Consider the following 18,029-nt stretch of genomic DNA (forward strand, 5'->3'; position numbering starts at 1 on the left):
CTGTCTCCCCAGTCCCCTCTTGTGTGTTGTTTTAAAAAGAGAATCCATGGACAATCACACTGTGATATAAAATTGACAAGCAGAGCTTGAGTGGTTTCTGATAAGCCCACAAGAACAAACAAGAATCCATTTTTAAAACACGGTAAAATTAAGCACACTCTGACTTGAGAAAACAGTGGCTTTCTCGTGCCTTTCTGTAAACCAGGAGCAAATGTCCATCCACTGCTCTCTCATTGTTCCTCATTTAGCTCACGAGAAAACAAGACATGAACTGAACCTAGCCAAAGCCTGGAGCCATCCTTGTTTGACTTAAGGAGCAACTAACTAATCCAAAAGGAAAACGGCCATTCCTTATCCAGCCATAATGGAGACGCAGGATGGCATGTAAATCAGTAACCCTTGTATTGCAAAACAGACAAATAGATTAATGCATATTGCAAGGATGGGTGGAAAGATCGATCAGGTTACCGATTCAGACCATGAACTTTCTCTCAATATACTGCATTTAACTTTTAAATAAGGTTTAGGAGAACCTGTAACAGTTTGCTCACTGACAGACCTATATTTTAGTAAGGGCAGAAATTGGCTAGTCTATAAAAATTAAATTATGCCCCTTTCACTGTATCTAGTCAAGAGGAAAAACTCTAATTACAAGATTGCACTGTCAAACAAATGCAAATTCGTATTCTTTATACCCTGGTTTAAAAATTCATACTGGAAGGTTGGGGGCAGGCTTCTCTTCTGAAATGAAAATCAATATTTGAAATATTTTTACGGAATGCAATGATAAATAAGCAAAATAAATGTGATTCTCAAGGACGACGCTGCTTAGAAACACCAACCCATGAAGAGCAGAGCTGGGAGGGGGGCTATCAGTCAGACAAACATTTAACCATCGATTAGGGCGGATAGGAGACCTCTCTTCCCCAGAACCCGCACTTTATTATTCTAGAAATGACTAAGGGAAAAAGAGCATCAGGAAACAACATGAGATCCTAACAGGGGCACCACTCTAGAGGAGAGGCAAAGGTTAATTTAAGTGCACTGCCATGGAAATTAAATTTACCTTTCTCAAAATTCATAAGAACTGGTTTGCAGACTTAAGCCAGCAAAGATCAACTGAAGGCTTGGCCATGTCATATTGCCGGTGTTTGGGGATGGGGCAGGCAGGGAGACTGTCTTTTATTTGCTGCTTAATGTCAGGGTAGGTTAGTTCATTAAGATTTCTTAGTCTATATAAATCCCTGGTATTTCCACACCTATTACAAAAATGCCAGTTCAAGACACACTCAAAAATTAAAAAAATCCCTTCCAGTTGGCTTTCTGATTCTTTCAATATACACTTTGTAGCCTGTCCACTTGTCCTTCCAGACGAACTTGACTGACATAAAAAAAAAAAAACATCTTAATCCTTAGACTTTTGCCAGTGTTATCTCCTTGGGAGCGTGTGGTGGTACATTTCCCTCTGGCAGAGGCTGGCAGGTGGCATTGTGACAAATTGGACTCGGGGCCAGGCATATAACTTTTTAAAGATCTTCCTTGTTTCTCTATAACATACAAATGATGCTCCAAATTAGTAATTCAGCGTGGAGCATCCCAGAGTCTCTCGTAGAGCTTAGCCAAAACCTGTCATAGAACAGGGAGACACAGAATAAGCATTCTCAAGGGGAAGGGGGCTATTGAATTCAACAGAAGTTCAGGGCGATACCTCTAAGCTCTCAGGTGAGACTCTCTGACCTCCTCAGCTCTGTTGCGCTAGAATCTCAGCACAGGCTTCATTATGAACCAATTTGGCTTTGATTCCTGACGGGACGACGTAAGAGGCACCCTGTCTTTTTCTTGAGGGTGAAGTTGACAGAGAGTGGAGCCGTAGGCCAGCTGGTTGAACTATAGGGTCGTAACTGGTCATTATGAAGAGAGCTACTGCATTTCACAAGATACCATGAGGCTAGTGCTAGATAACGCATACAATGAAAGTTAGCTCATGCTGCCACAATTTTATTATGTTGTGGTCACTTAGCAACTGAAGTTGCTCTCCCTCCTCCTTGGCTAAAAGAATTGAGCTGACCGGTCTATAACAATTACATGAAATTTAATATGAAATGCCTTCAAGATATCAGTCCCCTGGCATTGCTTTCTGCTGAGGAAAAACAAAACAAAAAAACACCCAAGCCAAACCAAACAAACCCAAAAATCAAGAAAGCAAAATGAAAAAACAAAACAAAGTAAAAACCCCAAGAAGCAAACAAACGAACGAAACCACCAGGATCAACCGAAACAGTAACCACACTTGCCTAGCTTCCAAGGAGTCCTCACTGGGATGCCTTGCATCCATTTACCTACTGTTCTTCAGTAGGATGGTTAGTATTGCCAACTTGACAACAGGAGAAAGAGAGCATGTCGGTCTGGGATTACCTTTGTGTTACTTTACATGGGCAGACACACCTCAGTCCTGGGCACGGCTGTTCCCTGACTATGTTCCCGCACTGGAGAAAAGGAGAGGAGTGGTGGATACTAGAGCAAGCAGGCCTTATTGGTTCCTGAGTGTGTGTGACAGGACCACTCCCACAAGCTCCTGCTGCAGTGATATGGACCTTCTGGACTGTGCCTTGAACTGTGAGCTAAAAATAAACTCTCTACGGAATTACAGTTCTTAGAATATTTTGTTACAGGGACAGGAAACAAACAAGCAAAAAATGAAGGAATACCTCATAACTGGCTTCCCTTTTGGAGTCATTCATTGCTTCTATCTTGTTTGTTTGTTTTGATACCAAGATTAAGGTTGGGGCCGGGACCCACATTTCCCAGGGGAAAAAGGTGGAAGGGAGAATGGTGGAGGAGAGAACTGGTTCTTGAAAGTTGTCCTCTGACCTCTGACCTCCAGAGACGTGTAAGCTGTGCTATGTATACCACCTCCACCTTAAGGAAATAAATAAATGTAAGTTTAAAAAGTTTATACGAAGGACGAAACTAAAACTCAATTTGGGCTATTTGGCATGTGTTACAATGGCTGTTTACTACATCCTGGTTATCCTAGGTGGCTCGTGAATACAGATGCCCAGCAACACAAATGGGCATTACAGAGCTGCGGCTGTTGCAAGCAGAGGTCATGGACAAGGAATGAAGACAGCCAGCTTCACCTAGTTGGTCAGTCCACTGTTAATACTGGAGGATCGTGAATAAAAGCATTTGCTGAACAATCATGAAGACCTGAGTTCAGATCCCAGCATCCTATTCTATTTTTTTTTAAAAAAGCTAGGCGTGGCCATGAGTACTTCCACCCCTCCCCCCCACAACGCTATGGGGATAGAGACAAGAGCATCTCTGGCTTGATGACGGCCAGGAGGTGAGAAAACATGTCTTAAGGGGAAAAGGCGGAGAGTGAGAGCTGGATGTCCTCCTGGCCTCCACCTGCTCCTGCTTGAGTGTGTGCACCTTTGCATATGTATAAGTGATGTGTATGTGTGTGTGTGTGTAATATATATATATATATGTATATATATATCATATACATTTCTCTCTCTCTCATTGAAAGAAGGAAAAAAATGTTGACATTGCTGTGTGATAGCTTTTCCTCACCTTCAGATCTGAGTCTTATGTTCTGTAGCCTGTGGCCATCGACAGCTTTTTAGTGACATCTGTCGCTAGAAAACTTAAACCAAGGACTCCCTTCAGGACTGATTGTCTGGATGCTTTCTGTGGGTAAGTGGGAAGTTGTAAGGTTTTCTTCTACAGTATGGTTGGAGTAGAGGATGTAGCAAGAAGAGAAACAGCGCTATGAAAAGGGAGTGTGTGGCTATCACCGTGGACGAGTACATAAACAAGAAGCAGTGTTTCTCAGAAGTATTCTTCTGAGTGACTCCTTTTCTCCACCCCACCCCTGGTTGTGAAGCACAACCCCAGGTAAGCAGCAGCCTTGAGGATTCTGAGGAAGTTCTTAAGGCTTGCCAGCATCTCCCATCAAGTCTGCTTCAAGTCTATTTCATGGAAGAGGGCTACGGATACTCGAAAGGCAGAAGATGCTTGGCTCAGTTAAAATACAGTGCAAAGAAAATCACTCATCAAAACCATTCACATCCATCTCGGCGGTGGTAACATGTTTTGTGTTGTCCTACTACATTAAGTAGCGGGAACACCAGATGCTACAACAATGCTAGGGTTTAAAGGATACATTATGCTTGAGAGCAGTTACATCTCAGACTTCCCAGAATAGCATTTCAAAAATACGCTCCAGCCAATAAGGTACTACAAAGAACAGCCACGTACAAAGGGTCTGGAGAGATGGTGCGGCAGGGGAAGTGCTTCCATGTAAGTTTGAGGACTAGAGTCTGGATGCCAAGCACTCATGGGAATGTCAGCAGGGCTCCTGAGGTGATGCCTGCTTTTGGAGCTGGAGATCTGTTATCTTTGGACCAAGTTGTCTAGTCAGAATTAGTGAGCTCTGGGTTCAAGTTAAAGACTCTGCCTCAATATGTACGATCAAGGGCGACACAGATATTAACCTCTTGTCTCCACACATGCAAACATGCATTTATACCGCCATGAATACCACGTACACAAAACATGTACCTATATAGACTCATGTACCAACAAATGTGAATGTTTGTATACATACACGCATATTACACACACACATACACATGCAAAAAATAACACACGTACGCCCCTCACATCCTAGCTCAGTGCTTTGAAGAGCTGCCAGATAGGCTTCGTAAGCAACCAAGAGGTTACAACAATAGACTTCCATTCCCTAACCACAAAGAAGCTGCTTCTCCATGGTTCTGTCCTCAGTGCTAGCTTCTATGCATTGTTGCTCTGCCAGGGAGTTAAGGGGAATCAATTGTTCTAATGACCCATGGAGCTCTATGGGCACCTTGTTGGACTAACAAGAAACAAGGCTCACCTAATGTCATCTATCCCAAGATGGTATTTCCCTTGTTTTCAGCAACCTTAAAATCTCTATTTGACCTTGGAATCGAAGCAATAGCTCATTTATTTTCTCAAAGTTCTGGCTCCACTTTGGGATGAGTTTTTAGTTTTAGCTCCTGAGTGGGGGAGAGATTCTACCTTTCAAAAGACTCACTAGCGAGAGTGAAGTCGGTTCCTTCTAACTCCCTTCTTCAGTTGTATAGCATTAGTCTCTTTCCTCTGCTAGCCAGTAGCTAAACTGCTAGGGTGCGGGGCAGGGGAGGCGGTATCCTTCCTGCGGAAGATCTTGGCAATTTGTGCTTGGAATTTGATGCATTAGTTCTAAAATTAAATAAAGATCCTATAGCGTTCTTCAAAGAAATATGGTGTGGCGCTATGACAAAACACATTTTTCAAGTTCTGACCTCTGGGAACTTCAAGTAGCTTCATATTTCAGTCTGACATTGCTCACAGGCTACTGTCGAGCTGCTGGAGCTGGGGCAGTTATCCATATATTGTTTGTACTGCCCGGATCAGCTTTTTATTCCAGGAAGGTGAAAGGGGTAAATAAAAAAAATAAAAATAAAAATAGAGGAATGCTACTGATTTACAATAACTTCTTCTCAGGAATCCCCTGGGAAGAAGCCCTGACAATTAACTCTAATGAGGTTAAAGTAACTTCATTTTCCCGGAACTGTAAAAAGTAAATCTGTGCTAAGCAGTGTGTGTGTGTGTGTGTGTGTGTGTGTGTGTGTGTGTGTGTGCGCGCGCGCGCGCGCGCGCGTGCGAATCCGCGCACATAACACACATGTGTGTTACATCCACATGTGCGTTACATCACTCAGGATCATTTCCTGCAAATTAAACACCCTCCAGTCCCAGCCCTGGATGAGGTTGGAGGGGGAAGCTTCGCTTACCCGCACTTTGCTCCATCACTTCTTTCTGACACATGTCTTGAACGTTCACGGTGCAATTGACTATGAACTCAGGGGACGAGCAATCGTTGTTCAGCTGAAATTCTTCACACTGGTAGCACTGAATTTGCAGCGCCAGCCCTGTGGGACAGATATGGTGGGGTTCAGAAGCACTGGTTAAGATCTGGCTTACATAGAGCACATCCTGGCTGGCCAGTCTCACAGTGTACAGCCCTGGCTTCTGCTCTCCCATCCTGATGTTCAGTTGGGCTGGAGGTGCCTGAAGCCAGCAGGGGGCGGCGGCATCAGTTCCCAGGGTCTAGGAGGAGAAAGCCCTGCCAGAGACCCTCCATTTCTTCTTTAGACACAAACAGCTCCAGCTCCCTTAACAGCCCTCAGGCCTTTCCCACAAGAAGTTGCAAAGAGACAGTGAGAGTTCAAATCCCAGATCAAAGTAGTGGGGTACAGGCTTGAGCTCCTGTCTGAGCCTAATTGCTAATTGGTTACAAAAATTGGTTAATCACTATTTTGGCACCGTTCATAATTGCATTGGCTGACGCCTTTTCGGTTTTATTTATTTAATCTTGTAAGTCAGCGTTCCTGGGCTGAGGCTGTGATGCTTCCTAGACACCACTCTGTAATCTGGGGGGAGGCGCTGGATGCTAAGTGTCCATGCTCCTCAATCCCTCCAGCTCAGAGTCCCTTCTTGCGATCAGTGACAGGGACAGTTGCTGCTGAGGGTTGGAGAGGACGTAGTGTGAGTGCGTGTGTTGCATGTGCGCGCCCTCCCAGGGACAGCTCACACTGCAGCCTTTTTAGACCTGCCTTTTACCCTCCTTTTAAAAACATGGCTGTTGGAAGGAAAAAAAAAATCTGTTAGCTTAGAGTCTGGGATCAGGGGTAGTTACTTACCAAATCATCCTGGTTGCTCTTCTCTCATCTGGAGCTTCTCTTTGAGCCGCATGCCCCTTCCTAGCACCCTACCAAGATCTCACGAAGAGCACAGCTAGCTAACTCAGCCCGAGAGGGCAGCTCCCCTGCCCCCAGCAGCAGATTGTCCGGCAAGTCGCTCACCTGTCAGCGTCGCCGCTCCCTTGGGTGGCCACAAACACTTGATAACTTGACTAGGTTGGAGGCTTGTCCCCCCTTTTCCTGTCTCGCCCAACTCAAGGACCCTCCTCACTCCCAGCTCTGTATCCCCGACTGTGTACCCCACGCAGCTGCAGCCAGGAGTCGCGCCAATCTGCCGCTCTCCGCTCTCCTGCAGCGCGGGACTTGGAGAACGTCCCAGTCTAGCGCCTTGGGTCTCAGTTTCCAGCAGCAAACTCCCGCTGGGTAGCCCCAGCGCAGCGAGGACCACAGCTGGGCGCGCTGGGGCTAAGAGCAGGGACGCATGGCGAGATGGCATGAGCGTGTCTGGCCAGGCAGCTGGCCTCTCCATCTTCTTACCTGGAAGCCAGAACAATCCGCAAAAAGTTGCTGCGATGCCGAGAACCCACATCCTCCCGGATCGGCAGGGCCGGGAGCGGGCAAGAGCATCAGAGACAACGACCGCAGCGGAGGCTGTTCCGGCCGCGGCCACTGTAGCTGCGGAGGCTGCCGAGGCTCGCGCTGCTGCCGCCCAGGCGACGGCTGCCACCGAGAGGAGCCGCAGGTGTCGCCCGCGGCGCCCGCATCGCCCGCGCCCGGGGCTCCCAGAGGCTGGTCCCAGGCTCCTCGGGTTCGCGCTCCCTGGGGCGGAGCGCCGCGCCTCTGTAGGAGTTGGCTGCTGAGGCTTGAAGAACTACTGGCGATCCGGAGCACCCAAAAAAGTCTCGCCTCTTCTGCCCCCACCCCTCCTACTCCGGGTACCACGTGACGGCTGCTGAGTTGTGGTGGGGGTGGAGGGCGGGGAAGGCTGGGACTGTCTCTCTACTGTCCCCACCCCTTTCTGCTACCCTTTTAGCCTACCTCCTCCAGTTCCTTGCAAAAAGGAGCGCCTGCTGGGCTCCAGAGTAGTGTTGACAAAGGTAAGGAATACGGAGGTGACTAGGGCGCAGCAGGTGCCATCAGGACCTGTCCTGTGCAAACTGGAGACCCGAGTGCTGGGCTGCGATTCCCTTCCCTTCCAGGTGCTCTGTTCCCTTCCGGTGCTAACCAGTACCGCTGCCACTGGGTCTCCTCCACCCAGCCCGGCGTCTTCTATCACTTGTCGCCCTCTGGCCCTCTGGGTGACTGCCTGGGATAAGGCGAAGGGGTGTTTCCGGGCACCTGTCAAAGTTGCACGGTAGCGAGTTCCCTGGGGTGTCCGACGCAGCCGCGTCTCTTCCTGGGAGAAACCCACCTCACCAGTCACTTGGGTCTTCCGGCAGAATGCCTGCGAGTACGATGGTGACCCTACGGCTTCTGGCTCGCTTAGCCCAACCATCCTCTCCTCACCTGCTTGTATGCATCACTGAGGGATGCATTGACTCACTCCGGGTCGCCTAGCCCAGAAATAAAGCTACCTTGGGAAGTGGACACCGGGATCTGTGCTCCCTCTGTAAAGCAAATGGGGCTGACTGCTCCTCCAAGCCACCAGCTATGAGTACACACTCCTTACAGCGCTAAAGCATGGCCACTTGGCCATCGGCTGCCTCCCTCCTCCACTACTTCCCTTTCTGGCAATTCTAAGCGACCCACCTTGCATATTCCCTGGACACCACGGTGCTATTTTTCCTTCTTGGTGGAGCTTTGTGGAAGGCTGTGTTGCGCAGAGCTGGCAGCCGAAGCTCTTGGTGCCCCCGCCCACAACCCCGCACGTTTCCACCCACCCCCACTCCCGATTTGGGATTTGGGAGCCTCAGTGGAAACCCGTGGCTAAGCTTCACCCCTCCTCTGTAGGGTCTCCCGCGGGGAAGTGGTCTCTCAGCTAGGATGTGATCATTTATTTCCCTATCCTGCCAGCAGAGCAGGTTTGGAAGAGGCATAAATGACTTTCTTTAATTCCTTTGCAGAGATCGGTCCATAGCTGCCTCGGGCTCATTCTCCCCCAATCCCCTTCCCTTCATTTCTAGCTGCTTAATTCCTTGGGGAGACAAAGATGCTTTGTCCATTCCTGGCTTGTCTGAAGTGCGGATCTTAACAACTGTTCGAATTACTATTACAGTAGCAAAAGGGTCGGCTTATTTACTCCTCCAGGTAAACCTCTTCACAGAGCAGGCGTGAGACGCGATTAAAATAATCACCACGGGACCAACCGCTCCCTGAACAAAGTTCTTTTCTGCTCTTAGACGGTGTAATTGTGACAAGACATTTATTCCGAAATGAAATGAAAACAAAAGGATTTTTAAAGTCTGAAAGACAAGGATGCTTTACGCAGCTCGAATTTAAGGTAAGGAAATCCAAACACAACAGATTGCACAAATACAGTAACACTGGCCATACAGTACTCTATAAAGACACAAGTGTGCTAAGGTGACCCACAAAACCTAGACAGTTCTACCCTGCCCGGTCTGCAGGCTTCTGTACAGAAGGAATTATAAATAGTTCACGTCTAGAAAAAATACACATAACCTTTAAAATAGAATTTATCCTCCCATATAAACAGTCTTTAATAAGAAAAGGGATATTAAAAAAGTAAGAAGGTTTCATAGCACCAACCATTCATTTATTTTTATAAAGTAGATATGACAAATAGAGTACCCAGGTTTTTAATAATAGTAAAAAAGCAGGGAGATTTAACAAAAAAAAAAAACAAACCCACCAATAAACACTCAGAATTGTGAGAAATACGGTTAAGATGGGAGATGATGCTGGGAGGGAAGCCTGCTAAGATCTGCTCCCTTTGGCCATCTGGTGCCACCTAATCAGTGCCCACCCTTAATTCTACAAGAGAACACCTATATCATCACAATTGTCCTCCAGACAATTTGGAAATTGGACCACCCTTCAAATTCCAATGGAGAGAGACAACAGACCTTGAGAAACAGAGATGACCGCAAACCCCCCCCCTTTTCTGCCCACCCCACACTTAAGTTGACACAGTATATGCACAAATGACTTGATGGCCAAGATGATTACCTTCACAGAATCTTTAGTTGGGGTTTTTAAAAAATATATATTATCGACTTCTAGAACTTAATGCATCATTTCAAGAGCATGGCGCCAACTTTTTATTGCTATCCTTCTTCCCCTACAAATATAATTTCTCTTCCCCCCCCCCAATTTACAGCTTTTGTACAAATACTCAAAAAAAAGTGCAAACATTGAGAATTCTCTATCATATTTTGCTTTTTTAACCCTCTTGAAACACAGTGAGTAGAGGCGATTTTTATCAGTCCGTGAGAGAAGCAAACGCTGGTGTACTGGCTGCTATCAGCTTCTCTGGAGTTAGTGCTTCTGCATCCCCAGCTCTGGAGTCTGTGCACCATGCATGAGTCTCACTGAGGGATGCTCTTCCGCTAGGCGTTGGAAGTTTGACTTGCACACGAGGAGAAGCTATCATACAGAGAGTCACTCAGAGACTCCACGTGGTCCACCCCAGGCCTATCCGAGCTACTCAAAGAAACTTCTGTCTCTTTGCCTTTTTCTTCCTTTTGTCCTTCAACCTCACTTGGAGACTGCTCTTTTTCTAATAAAATCACAGTATTGCTGTTAAATTTATTGAATGACTCCAGGGAAATTTCAGATAATCTATTCTCAGGATCTTCTTTTGTTTCTTCAACTTGTTTCAGTTCCTGCAATAAAAAAGGAGGAAAATATTAGAAACATAATTCTTTGGAAGAAAATCAATTTATCCTATCTGATATTCAATTATTGTCTGAATAAAGTACAGTTTGAAGGGACAGAGAGAACCTACAAGTCCTTAACAATCTTTTAGTGTAATTAAATGCAATAATAAAGCTAATTTTAGGGATAAATCAAGACTTTAATCATTTTAGTGAGATAAATAGATCCCAATTTGCAAACCAGTTAAGTGCCACTTAATTCATTTTAAATGGATCCGTTTGAAATTTGCACAGGTAAAGTGTCTTATTTTTCTTTTTCAAAAGTTCAAAGCCCTCTGTTTTCTTAATAAATAGTCCTAGTACTTTTTCCTAAAAGGGATGTGGAATTGAGTTTCAGCCAGAAGTTATAGTCTTTTGGGGGAAAAAAGGCATAAAATCTGTTAAATTGCCATAAAATGTAAGTATATATTAAGCTTGTTAAGAATATTGTCATGTTTCAATTCTGTCCCTTTTAGGTACTTGAGATAGCTGAAGGAGAGCTCAGAGTCCTTGACTACAGATTGCAGAAGGGCTGGAGGCATAAAAACCAAGTAACGGGTCTGCACTTTAGTAACCCCTCTCTTCCAGAAGACTGAGCAATACCAATTCATACCAAGGATGTGATTTTCTTCACACCCCCCTTCAGGATCCCATAAAACACTGTAGTTACACTAGGCAATCATTGTAGGTGCCCTGTAACCTGGAATGTCTTCCGTTGCTCAAGCCGCTGCTCAGGTTGGGGTGAGGACAATGGGAGACAGGGACATCAGAGGTAATGAGAAAAATCATCAAATCACTAAAGCATCCCAGCTTTTCTCCCTTGAGGTAAGAATTCCACCACCACAGGGAAAAGCAGCAACAGGGACTTAAATGTGCTAGCAAGAACCACCGGTTAATCCTCCACTAGGTCAAAGGCACTTAACAGACTCTATTAGGCTTTCAGAAAAGTGAACCTTTCGTTTTGATTTAGCTTTTGGGTCCATGTGTTACTTTTTACAGTTTCATTTCCTTTTAGTTGATAGACAATAGTCTTAATTATAAACACACACTGTCAGTTTCACAACTGTGTCTGGGGAGATGGCTCAGTCAGTGTATTACTTTGTTGCAAGCATAAGGACCTGGGATTGATCCTCAGAAACCGTGTAAAAGAAATGAGTGTGATGGCACACAACACGAATCCAAGTGCTGTGTAAGCAGAGAAAGGAGGCTTTTTGGGCTCTGGAGCCAGCCAGTCCAGCCTACTTAGTAAGTCCTAGGCCAGAGAGAATCCATCTTTAGAGAAAGAGTATACCCCAAATCAAAACTGAAACAAATAGATGACATGGACCGGACAGTGCCAGAATGACATTCCAAGTTCTCTTTCTCTACACACACGCATGCACATTCTTTCTCATTCATTCTCTCTCTCTCTCTCTCTCTCTCTCTCTCTCTCTCTCTCTCTCTCTCTCTCAGTATTTAGTGTGTTCATCAACTCAAACTTTAGTCACTGTAGCAAGAAGTCAAAACTCTTTTCTATAGCTACTTGGATATACAATATACAAAAGAGAAACAATACTGCTGACAAGACTCATAGGAATACAAGATCAGCTGTCCCTCCTTTCCTGTCTCTTACATTGTCCCTGCTGATCATGCTCAGGGTGGTTCAGCCTGATGGTTACTGGGCTGAAGCTTCTCTGCATAGCAGAGTGGTCTGGTGTCAGGCTTGTTTTGTGTGTGTTGGGGTGGGGGTGGCACTTTTATTCCTTCTGATGAATCTATGGCCTTCCATTAAAATAGGGAAAAAAATCATGGTCGTTTTAAAAATGTTCTTACTCAAATCTTGTATTTCAATGACTTGTCAATACATCTTGAATACATACAGTCCCTTCTTCTGCCCTACCCCAGGCACCCATACAGTTATACTGCTCTTATAAATGGCATGAGGGAAATGATGGAGACAGATGCACCCACGACCTGTAGACTGTTAATTGCTAAGGACCCATGGGAGAGAGAAAAGAGATATGGGGTGGACAATACGGAGTGGACATCTTTGGTGTTCTGAGGGCCAGTGCTGGCAGTTTCTCTACTATGGAGAACGGGGTCATTAAATGGAAAGACTTTCGGCATGTGCTTTGAGTTAGTGCTGAAGTATTACTCGTAGAAGTGGTTTTCAATCTCAAATGGTTGCCCTGAAACCATGGTGAGTGGCTGATCCACAGATTCCTAGCCGAGCACGGACAATCAGTAAGAAATCAAACTAATGTGCTTTTTATGTTCTGCTAAGTTTTAAGCCTTTGATCCCTAGCCCCTCTAAATTACATTGCACAGGATTAGCAAAGGGCAGAGAGTAGGATGTGGCTTGGAGAGAGCAAATGCTTATTTCTATAACGGAATATGAGTATATATGTACACTTTATGTGAATAAAGGACCCTCTGTGCAATTTCTCATCACCTGGGTGCGCTACTCCTTTTCAAAAAACATGCGCATTTCCCCCATCTGTACCTGGTCTAGGTGGATCTCAGATTCATTCAACAAACACGTATTACAAAAACTACAGAAGGAAGCTAAAGACCTGCGAGGTGGGAACAACCGGAGGACAGAGCCTTTCCCCGGCTGTAAGTGCCGACAAGGTGGACTGTTTGTAAGCACTGAAGGAAAGTCTAGAAACAAAGCACCCACAGTTCTAGCCACATAGAAGCTGCTTGGTGTACTTGTCTGAGTGACACAGTCACTGGTAAGTTGCTGCTGTCAACATGCTCCCCCATGTGTCTGTATACACCCCTAACAAAACTCAGTGGGACACACACACACACACACACACACACACACACACACACACACACATACACAGAGTAGGATTATTAGCCCATGACAGTGGTTCTCAGGGTTCACTCTCCAGACAATCAGAAGTCACTATCCCATCAAGGACCTTGTTGAAAATGCAATGTCACGGTGCTTATCCGAACCTACTGCATCAGAAAGCTGGCGCCCTGGCACCTGTTCCATACAAGCTCAAAGCGCGATTCTGACACGGGCTCAGTATGCAATATACACTTGTTCCAGCTAGTTTTATGTCAACTTGACATAACCTGGAATCACCAGAGAGGAGGGAGCCTCAATTGAGAAAGGGCCTTCATAAGATATTGCTGCAGACAACCCTGTAGATTTTCTTAATTAGCGATTAATGGGGAGGGCTGGGCCAGCATGGGTATGACGTCCCTGGGTTGGTAGCCCTGCGTGCTACAACAGAGCAGACTGAGACAGCTACAAGGAGCAAGCCAGTAAGCACCACTCCTCTGTGGCCTCTGCATCATCCCTTCCTCCAGGTTTCTGATTTGTTTGGGTTCCTGTTCTGTTTTCCACTGTGATGAAGAAGCTTAGGCCGAATGACCCCTTTTTTCTCCTCAACTTGCTTTCCAGGCATGGGGTTTTACCTCAGCAATAGTAACCCTAATAAAGACAGCTTGAAAATAAAATAGTAGCAAGAAGAAACAAACTGTGTGTGTGTAATGTATGTATGTATAATATATTTTTGTCTATATGTGTCTATCCATCTATCATCTATTTCTAGAATTTACCTAAATAATTGTGTATCTATCTGCCTATTTGTCTGAAGATCGGACTCTGGCAATGAGGTTATGGAGAGAAAGACCATTCTAAGGAAAACCCCCTTCTCATTGTAGATAAAATGTGTGCATTGTTTCTTACCCCAACACACTCAGGGTAAGAGACAAGAAAGACCACTCTTAACCTGGCCTTACCATGGGAGCCCCAGGAAATGGTAAAGATGGTGGTCCAGGAACATGGGCTATGTCGAACGTCAGAAATATGTGTCCAGAATTTTTTATTTCAAAAGTGAAACATTAATTAAAATTATCTGATTTTTATTCTTTTGACCATAAGAAAAAAATTAAAAAAGAACAGTGACAAAAATAAAGAGAAACTGATCGTGCATATCACTGCAACACCTGCCTTGTCTGAGCTCGTGGAACAGGCTCTGTATTGTGTACTTTCCTTTTTGTCTCTTTTCCTGTTCTATGCTTTATTGGTGCATAGTCATGGGACGTAATGATGGCCTTGCATGGAGACATTTTCATGCAGGTGCATCTTTTACTTTGACCATAGTTAGCCCTCTTTCTCCCTTTTCTCCCCTTTCTCACTATTTCCATTCTATCCTCCCATTTTATTTCTGGTAGAATTTCTTGTGTGTAGGATTAAATCATGTGCAAATAGAAATAATTACATTCTTTTCCAATTCATGCCGCTTTATTCCCTTTTCCTGTGTTACTGCTATAGCAAAAGACTTCAAGCATTGTATTGAATAAATGCAGAGGTAATGGGCATCTTTGTCTTATCACAGATTTTAGGGGGAGATGTAAGCTTTTCCTTATTTACTGCTGCATGTTGAGGTCAACAGTGTTTACTTATTATTTAAGATTTATTTTATTTTTATTATGTCATGCGTATTAGTACTAAGGGAGGCCAGAAGAAGGTGTTGGATTCCCTGGAGCTGAGTTAAAGACAGTAGTGAGACACACAATATGAGTACTGGGAATTGAACTCACCAACAAGAACCCTTAATCACTGAGCCAAATCTACAGCCCCTCTGTCTTTTATATTCAATAGTGTTTGTTTTGTCAATGTTTGCTGTGTATATGTTTAGAGTTATTTTATTAACTTGATAATTATATTTTAAGCAATATGACGTGATATTCTAAATTTCTATTGATTCAGTAATTAGATGTTAGCATGGCTACACCTTCATTTTTCTAGTTTCATTTGCTTAGAATGACCTTTTCCATCCTTTCACTCCAAGTCTGTGTTTGTCTTTGCAAGTGAGATGTGTTTATTGGAAACAAAAATTCCCAAGTCCTGTCTTCCACATGACCAATTCTATTTGTAAAGCTTCCCACTGCGTTGTTAGTTTAATTCAGTCTCACTTCCAAAATTTTGACTTGAGGTTTTCAGCATTTCTATAACAACATCATTTGATCTCACTTTCATGCCCTGTGCTGTTGTCCTCATTTCCGGGGTTCTGCTTTATTCTTTTTGAACTCATTCAGTTTATTTCATATGCTTCTTGAAACCATTCAATGTTCTTAAAATACTTCCTTTGACTTCTTAGGTTTCATGTAATTTGCTCTAAATTTGCTCTAATTTTCCTCAGGGATTCATCCCTGAGGAATTGGTAATTTTAGGAGTCTTCTCTTTATTTTTTGTGTCTCTCTGTGGGGCAAGTGGACTGTGCCACCTGTCAGAAGAACTAATGAGATCGAGTGAGCCCAAACCCTGTGAAACTCAGAATTAAGTATGGTAGGAATGGAGTGGGCTCTCTGCCCAACTACCTGCTCTGGAACAGGAAATTGTGATACCCCACTGAGGGGACCAAGGCAATCAGTCAAGTAGCACAAAACCTCCATGCCAATGAGGTGTCTAGACAGGCCCCAAGTGTTCAGCCAATGAGCTTCCTTTTCTGGGTACTCCTTCCTGCAAAAGGTATTTAATCCCTGGTTAACCCTGAGTAAGGGGTACACATAAAGCAGTTTGGACAAGTAAGAGCTCTCTCTTCAGCAATAATCGCATCAAGAGGGGCGGTGGGGGGAGGTGGGAGGAGGCCTTGTTGTAAAGACCTGTACCTAAATCTCCTAGAGGAAAACTTTTTCCCTCCCAGTGGCTCCCTATTTTCCACACTCACCTGGAACCCAACTAGGTCTGCCCTTATCTTTTGCTCAAGGATGCCCTGAGGTGAAGCACAGACCTGGGACCACGTCCCCAACTCCCAGCAGTATGCCAGCTGTGCCTGGGTACACAGGAGACTGGGAGCCACAGCCATATCCCCAGACCCTGCTGTTTTCTACTGGGGAAACACAGACAGCAGACCTCCGTACCTCCCTTATGGACTGTGTTCTGTCTCCCCTGAGTGGCTTGCCAGCGGTGCACTGCAGGTGCCTCAGGCATCCCAACAGTGAGGCAGACTCAGCTTCTCTCCACTGGAATTTGGACTCTAGGATTGTCCTTGGTTAGATTTTTTTTTTAAAGCATCTGTGTTTTTCAGTTGGCATTTTCTGCAATGTTCAAGTGGGATTAGCTTGTAGTATGTAGAAGAATGTTCTTTCCATCTGTCTTGAGGTGTAGTTCAGCAGCTAAACCTTCAGCCCTCCATACTCAGGCACTGGCATGGTCTGACATACCTCACTAACACTCCAAATGTAGAAATTAACTGCAGAGTCTGGGCTTGATCTATGTTTGCAAGGGCTGCCCTCAGATTTATAGAAACATTTAACAGCTTCTAGATGGAGAAACCCTGACCAGCCAACCAGCTGTGAAACTACCAGCAAGTTCACCAGCAGGTGAAACTACCTGTAAATTGTGGAGAGAGCTCCAAGGTTACCATTTTAGCAAATGCTCACCAGTGTTTGGATGGGCTTCAGGATGACGTAGCTGCTTTTGCCATCCCTGCTTTCATAAGCAACCCCTCACCCACATTCTGTTAGTAGCTGAGAAAAACTCATTGGTTCAGCAAGTTAGACTCTTAGGGCAATCGTTACTCTGGTCTGTCCCTATCTGGGTTGGGTAGAAATGTGTGTGTTCTATCTCCCTAGGAAAATGTCTCTCACTTAGCCACCAATCCCTCCCCCTGATAACTTTCCCCACAAGGCTTAGCCAGACACTACTAGGTTGTGACGTTTTTGTCATTTGCTTCCCAGAATCTCCAGTCCTTCTGGAGACTATGGCTTCTTCTTGCCTCTGCAAAGGGACACGTGGAAGCAGGCTAGCTGCTATCATGCCGGATGACAATTATTTATCAGTGTTTGAAGCCGCATTGACTTTTAAGTTTAAATAGAAAGAGTGACTGAGGTCAAAGGGTAAGGTGCTAATGATCTACTTGGCAAATGGTAACACAATTGCCACAGTGATGATAGCCCACTCACCTGGAGTGGACACTAAGGACACTGAAGCGATGATCTGACTCATTCCCTAATTATTACCTTTTGCCATTTCTTGTCTTTTATTCATTCATTTGTATAATCTTTTGTGGATATATATATATATATATATATATATATATGTATATATATATATATGTGTGTGTGTGTGTGTGTGTGTGTGTGTGTGTGTGTGTAAGAATGAATACATGTGTACATGCCACAACATGCATGTAAATGCCTGGGGTGCCAGTTTTTGACTTCTGCCTTTTAGGAGATGAGGACTCTTTGTTGTTCACTGATGCATATAACAGGATTGCTGGCTTGGAGCTTCTGGGGTTTGTCAAATCTCAGCTTTCCACTTCACCATAAGATACTGGCATTGCAGGCATGCTGTACCTTGTCTGGCTTCATATAGGCTCTGGGGATTTCAACATACACCCTCACACTTGCTTAGCAGACACACTACCCACGGTACCATTTCATTAGCCATATTTACTTATTTGAGGCAGGGTCTCAAAGTGTAATGTAGTCTGGCCTGGAACTTACTATGTAGCTCAGGCTGACCTCAAAC

At 44.8% G+C, this 18,029-nt stretch overlaps 2 protein-coding genes across 10 annotated transcripts in view; both read right to left on the reverse strand.

The window, feature by feature from the left end:
* Positions 1 to 8,608, reverse strand: part of Lypd1 (Ly6/Plaur domain containing 1) — a 43,053-nt gene extending 34,445 nt beyond the window's left edge. Inside the window, exons 1-3 of one of the 4 annotated variants that reach the window (XM_087581153.1) lie at positions 7,429 to 7,576; positions 7,272 to 7,301; positions 5,826 to 5,963 (exon numbers count right to left, since the gene is read on the reverse strand). In XM_087581153.1, the coding sequence (XP_087437279.1) occupies positions 5,826 to 5,963; positions 7,272 to 7,301; positions 7,429 to 7,498 (238 nt within the window). In that variant the 5' untranslated portion in view covers positions 7,499 to 7,576. 4 annotated transcript variants of the gene reach the window in all.
* A 471-nt stretch (positions 8,609 to 9,079) lies between these two features.
* Nckap5 (NCK-associated protein 5) overlaps positions 9,080 to 18,029 on the reverse strand; it is a 901,285-nt gene continuing 892,335 nt past the window's right edge. For all 6 annotated transcript variants that reach the window (XM_087581938.1, XM_087581942.1, XM_087581939.1 and 3 more), the window contains one exon: positions 9,080 to 10,519. In XM_087581938.1, the coding sequence (XP_087438064.1) occupies positions 10,244 to 10,519 (276 nt within the window). In that variant the 3' untranslated portion in view covers positions 9,080 to 10,243. The remainder of the gene's footprint in view (positions 10,520 to 18,029) is intronic.

Source organism: Rattus norvegicus, chromosome 13 (assembly GCF_021556685.1).
Source record: "Rattus norvegicus strain SHRSP/BbbUtx chromosome 13, alternate assembly SHRSP_T2T, whole genome shotgun sequence".
Classification (NCBI taxonomy): domain Eukaryota; kingdom Metazoa; phylum Chordata; class Mammalia; order Rodentia; family Muridae; genus Rattus; species Rattus norvegicus.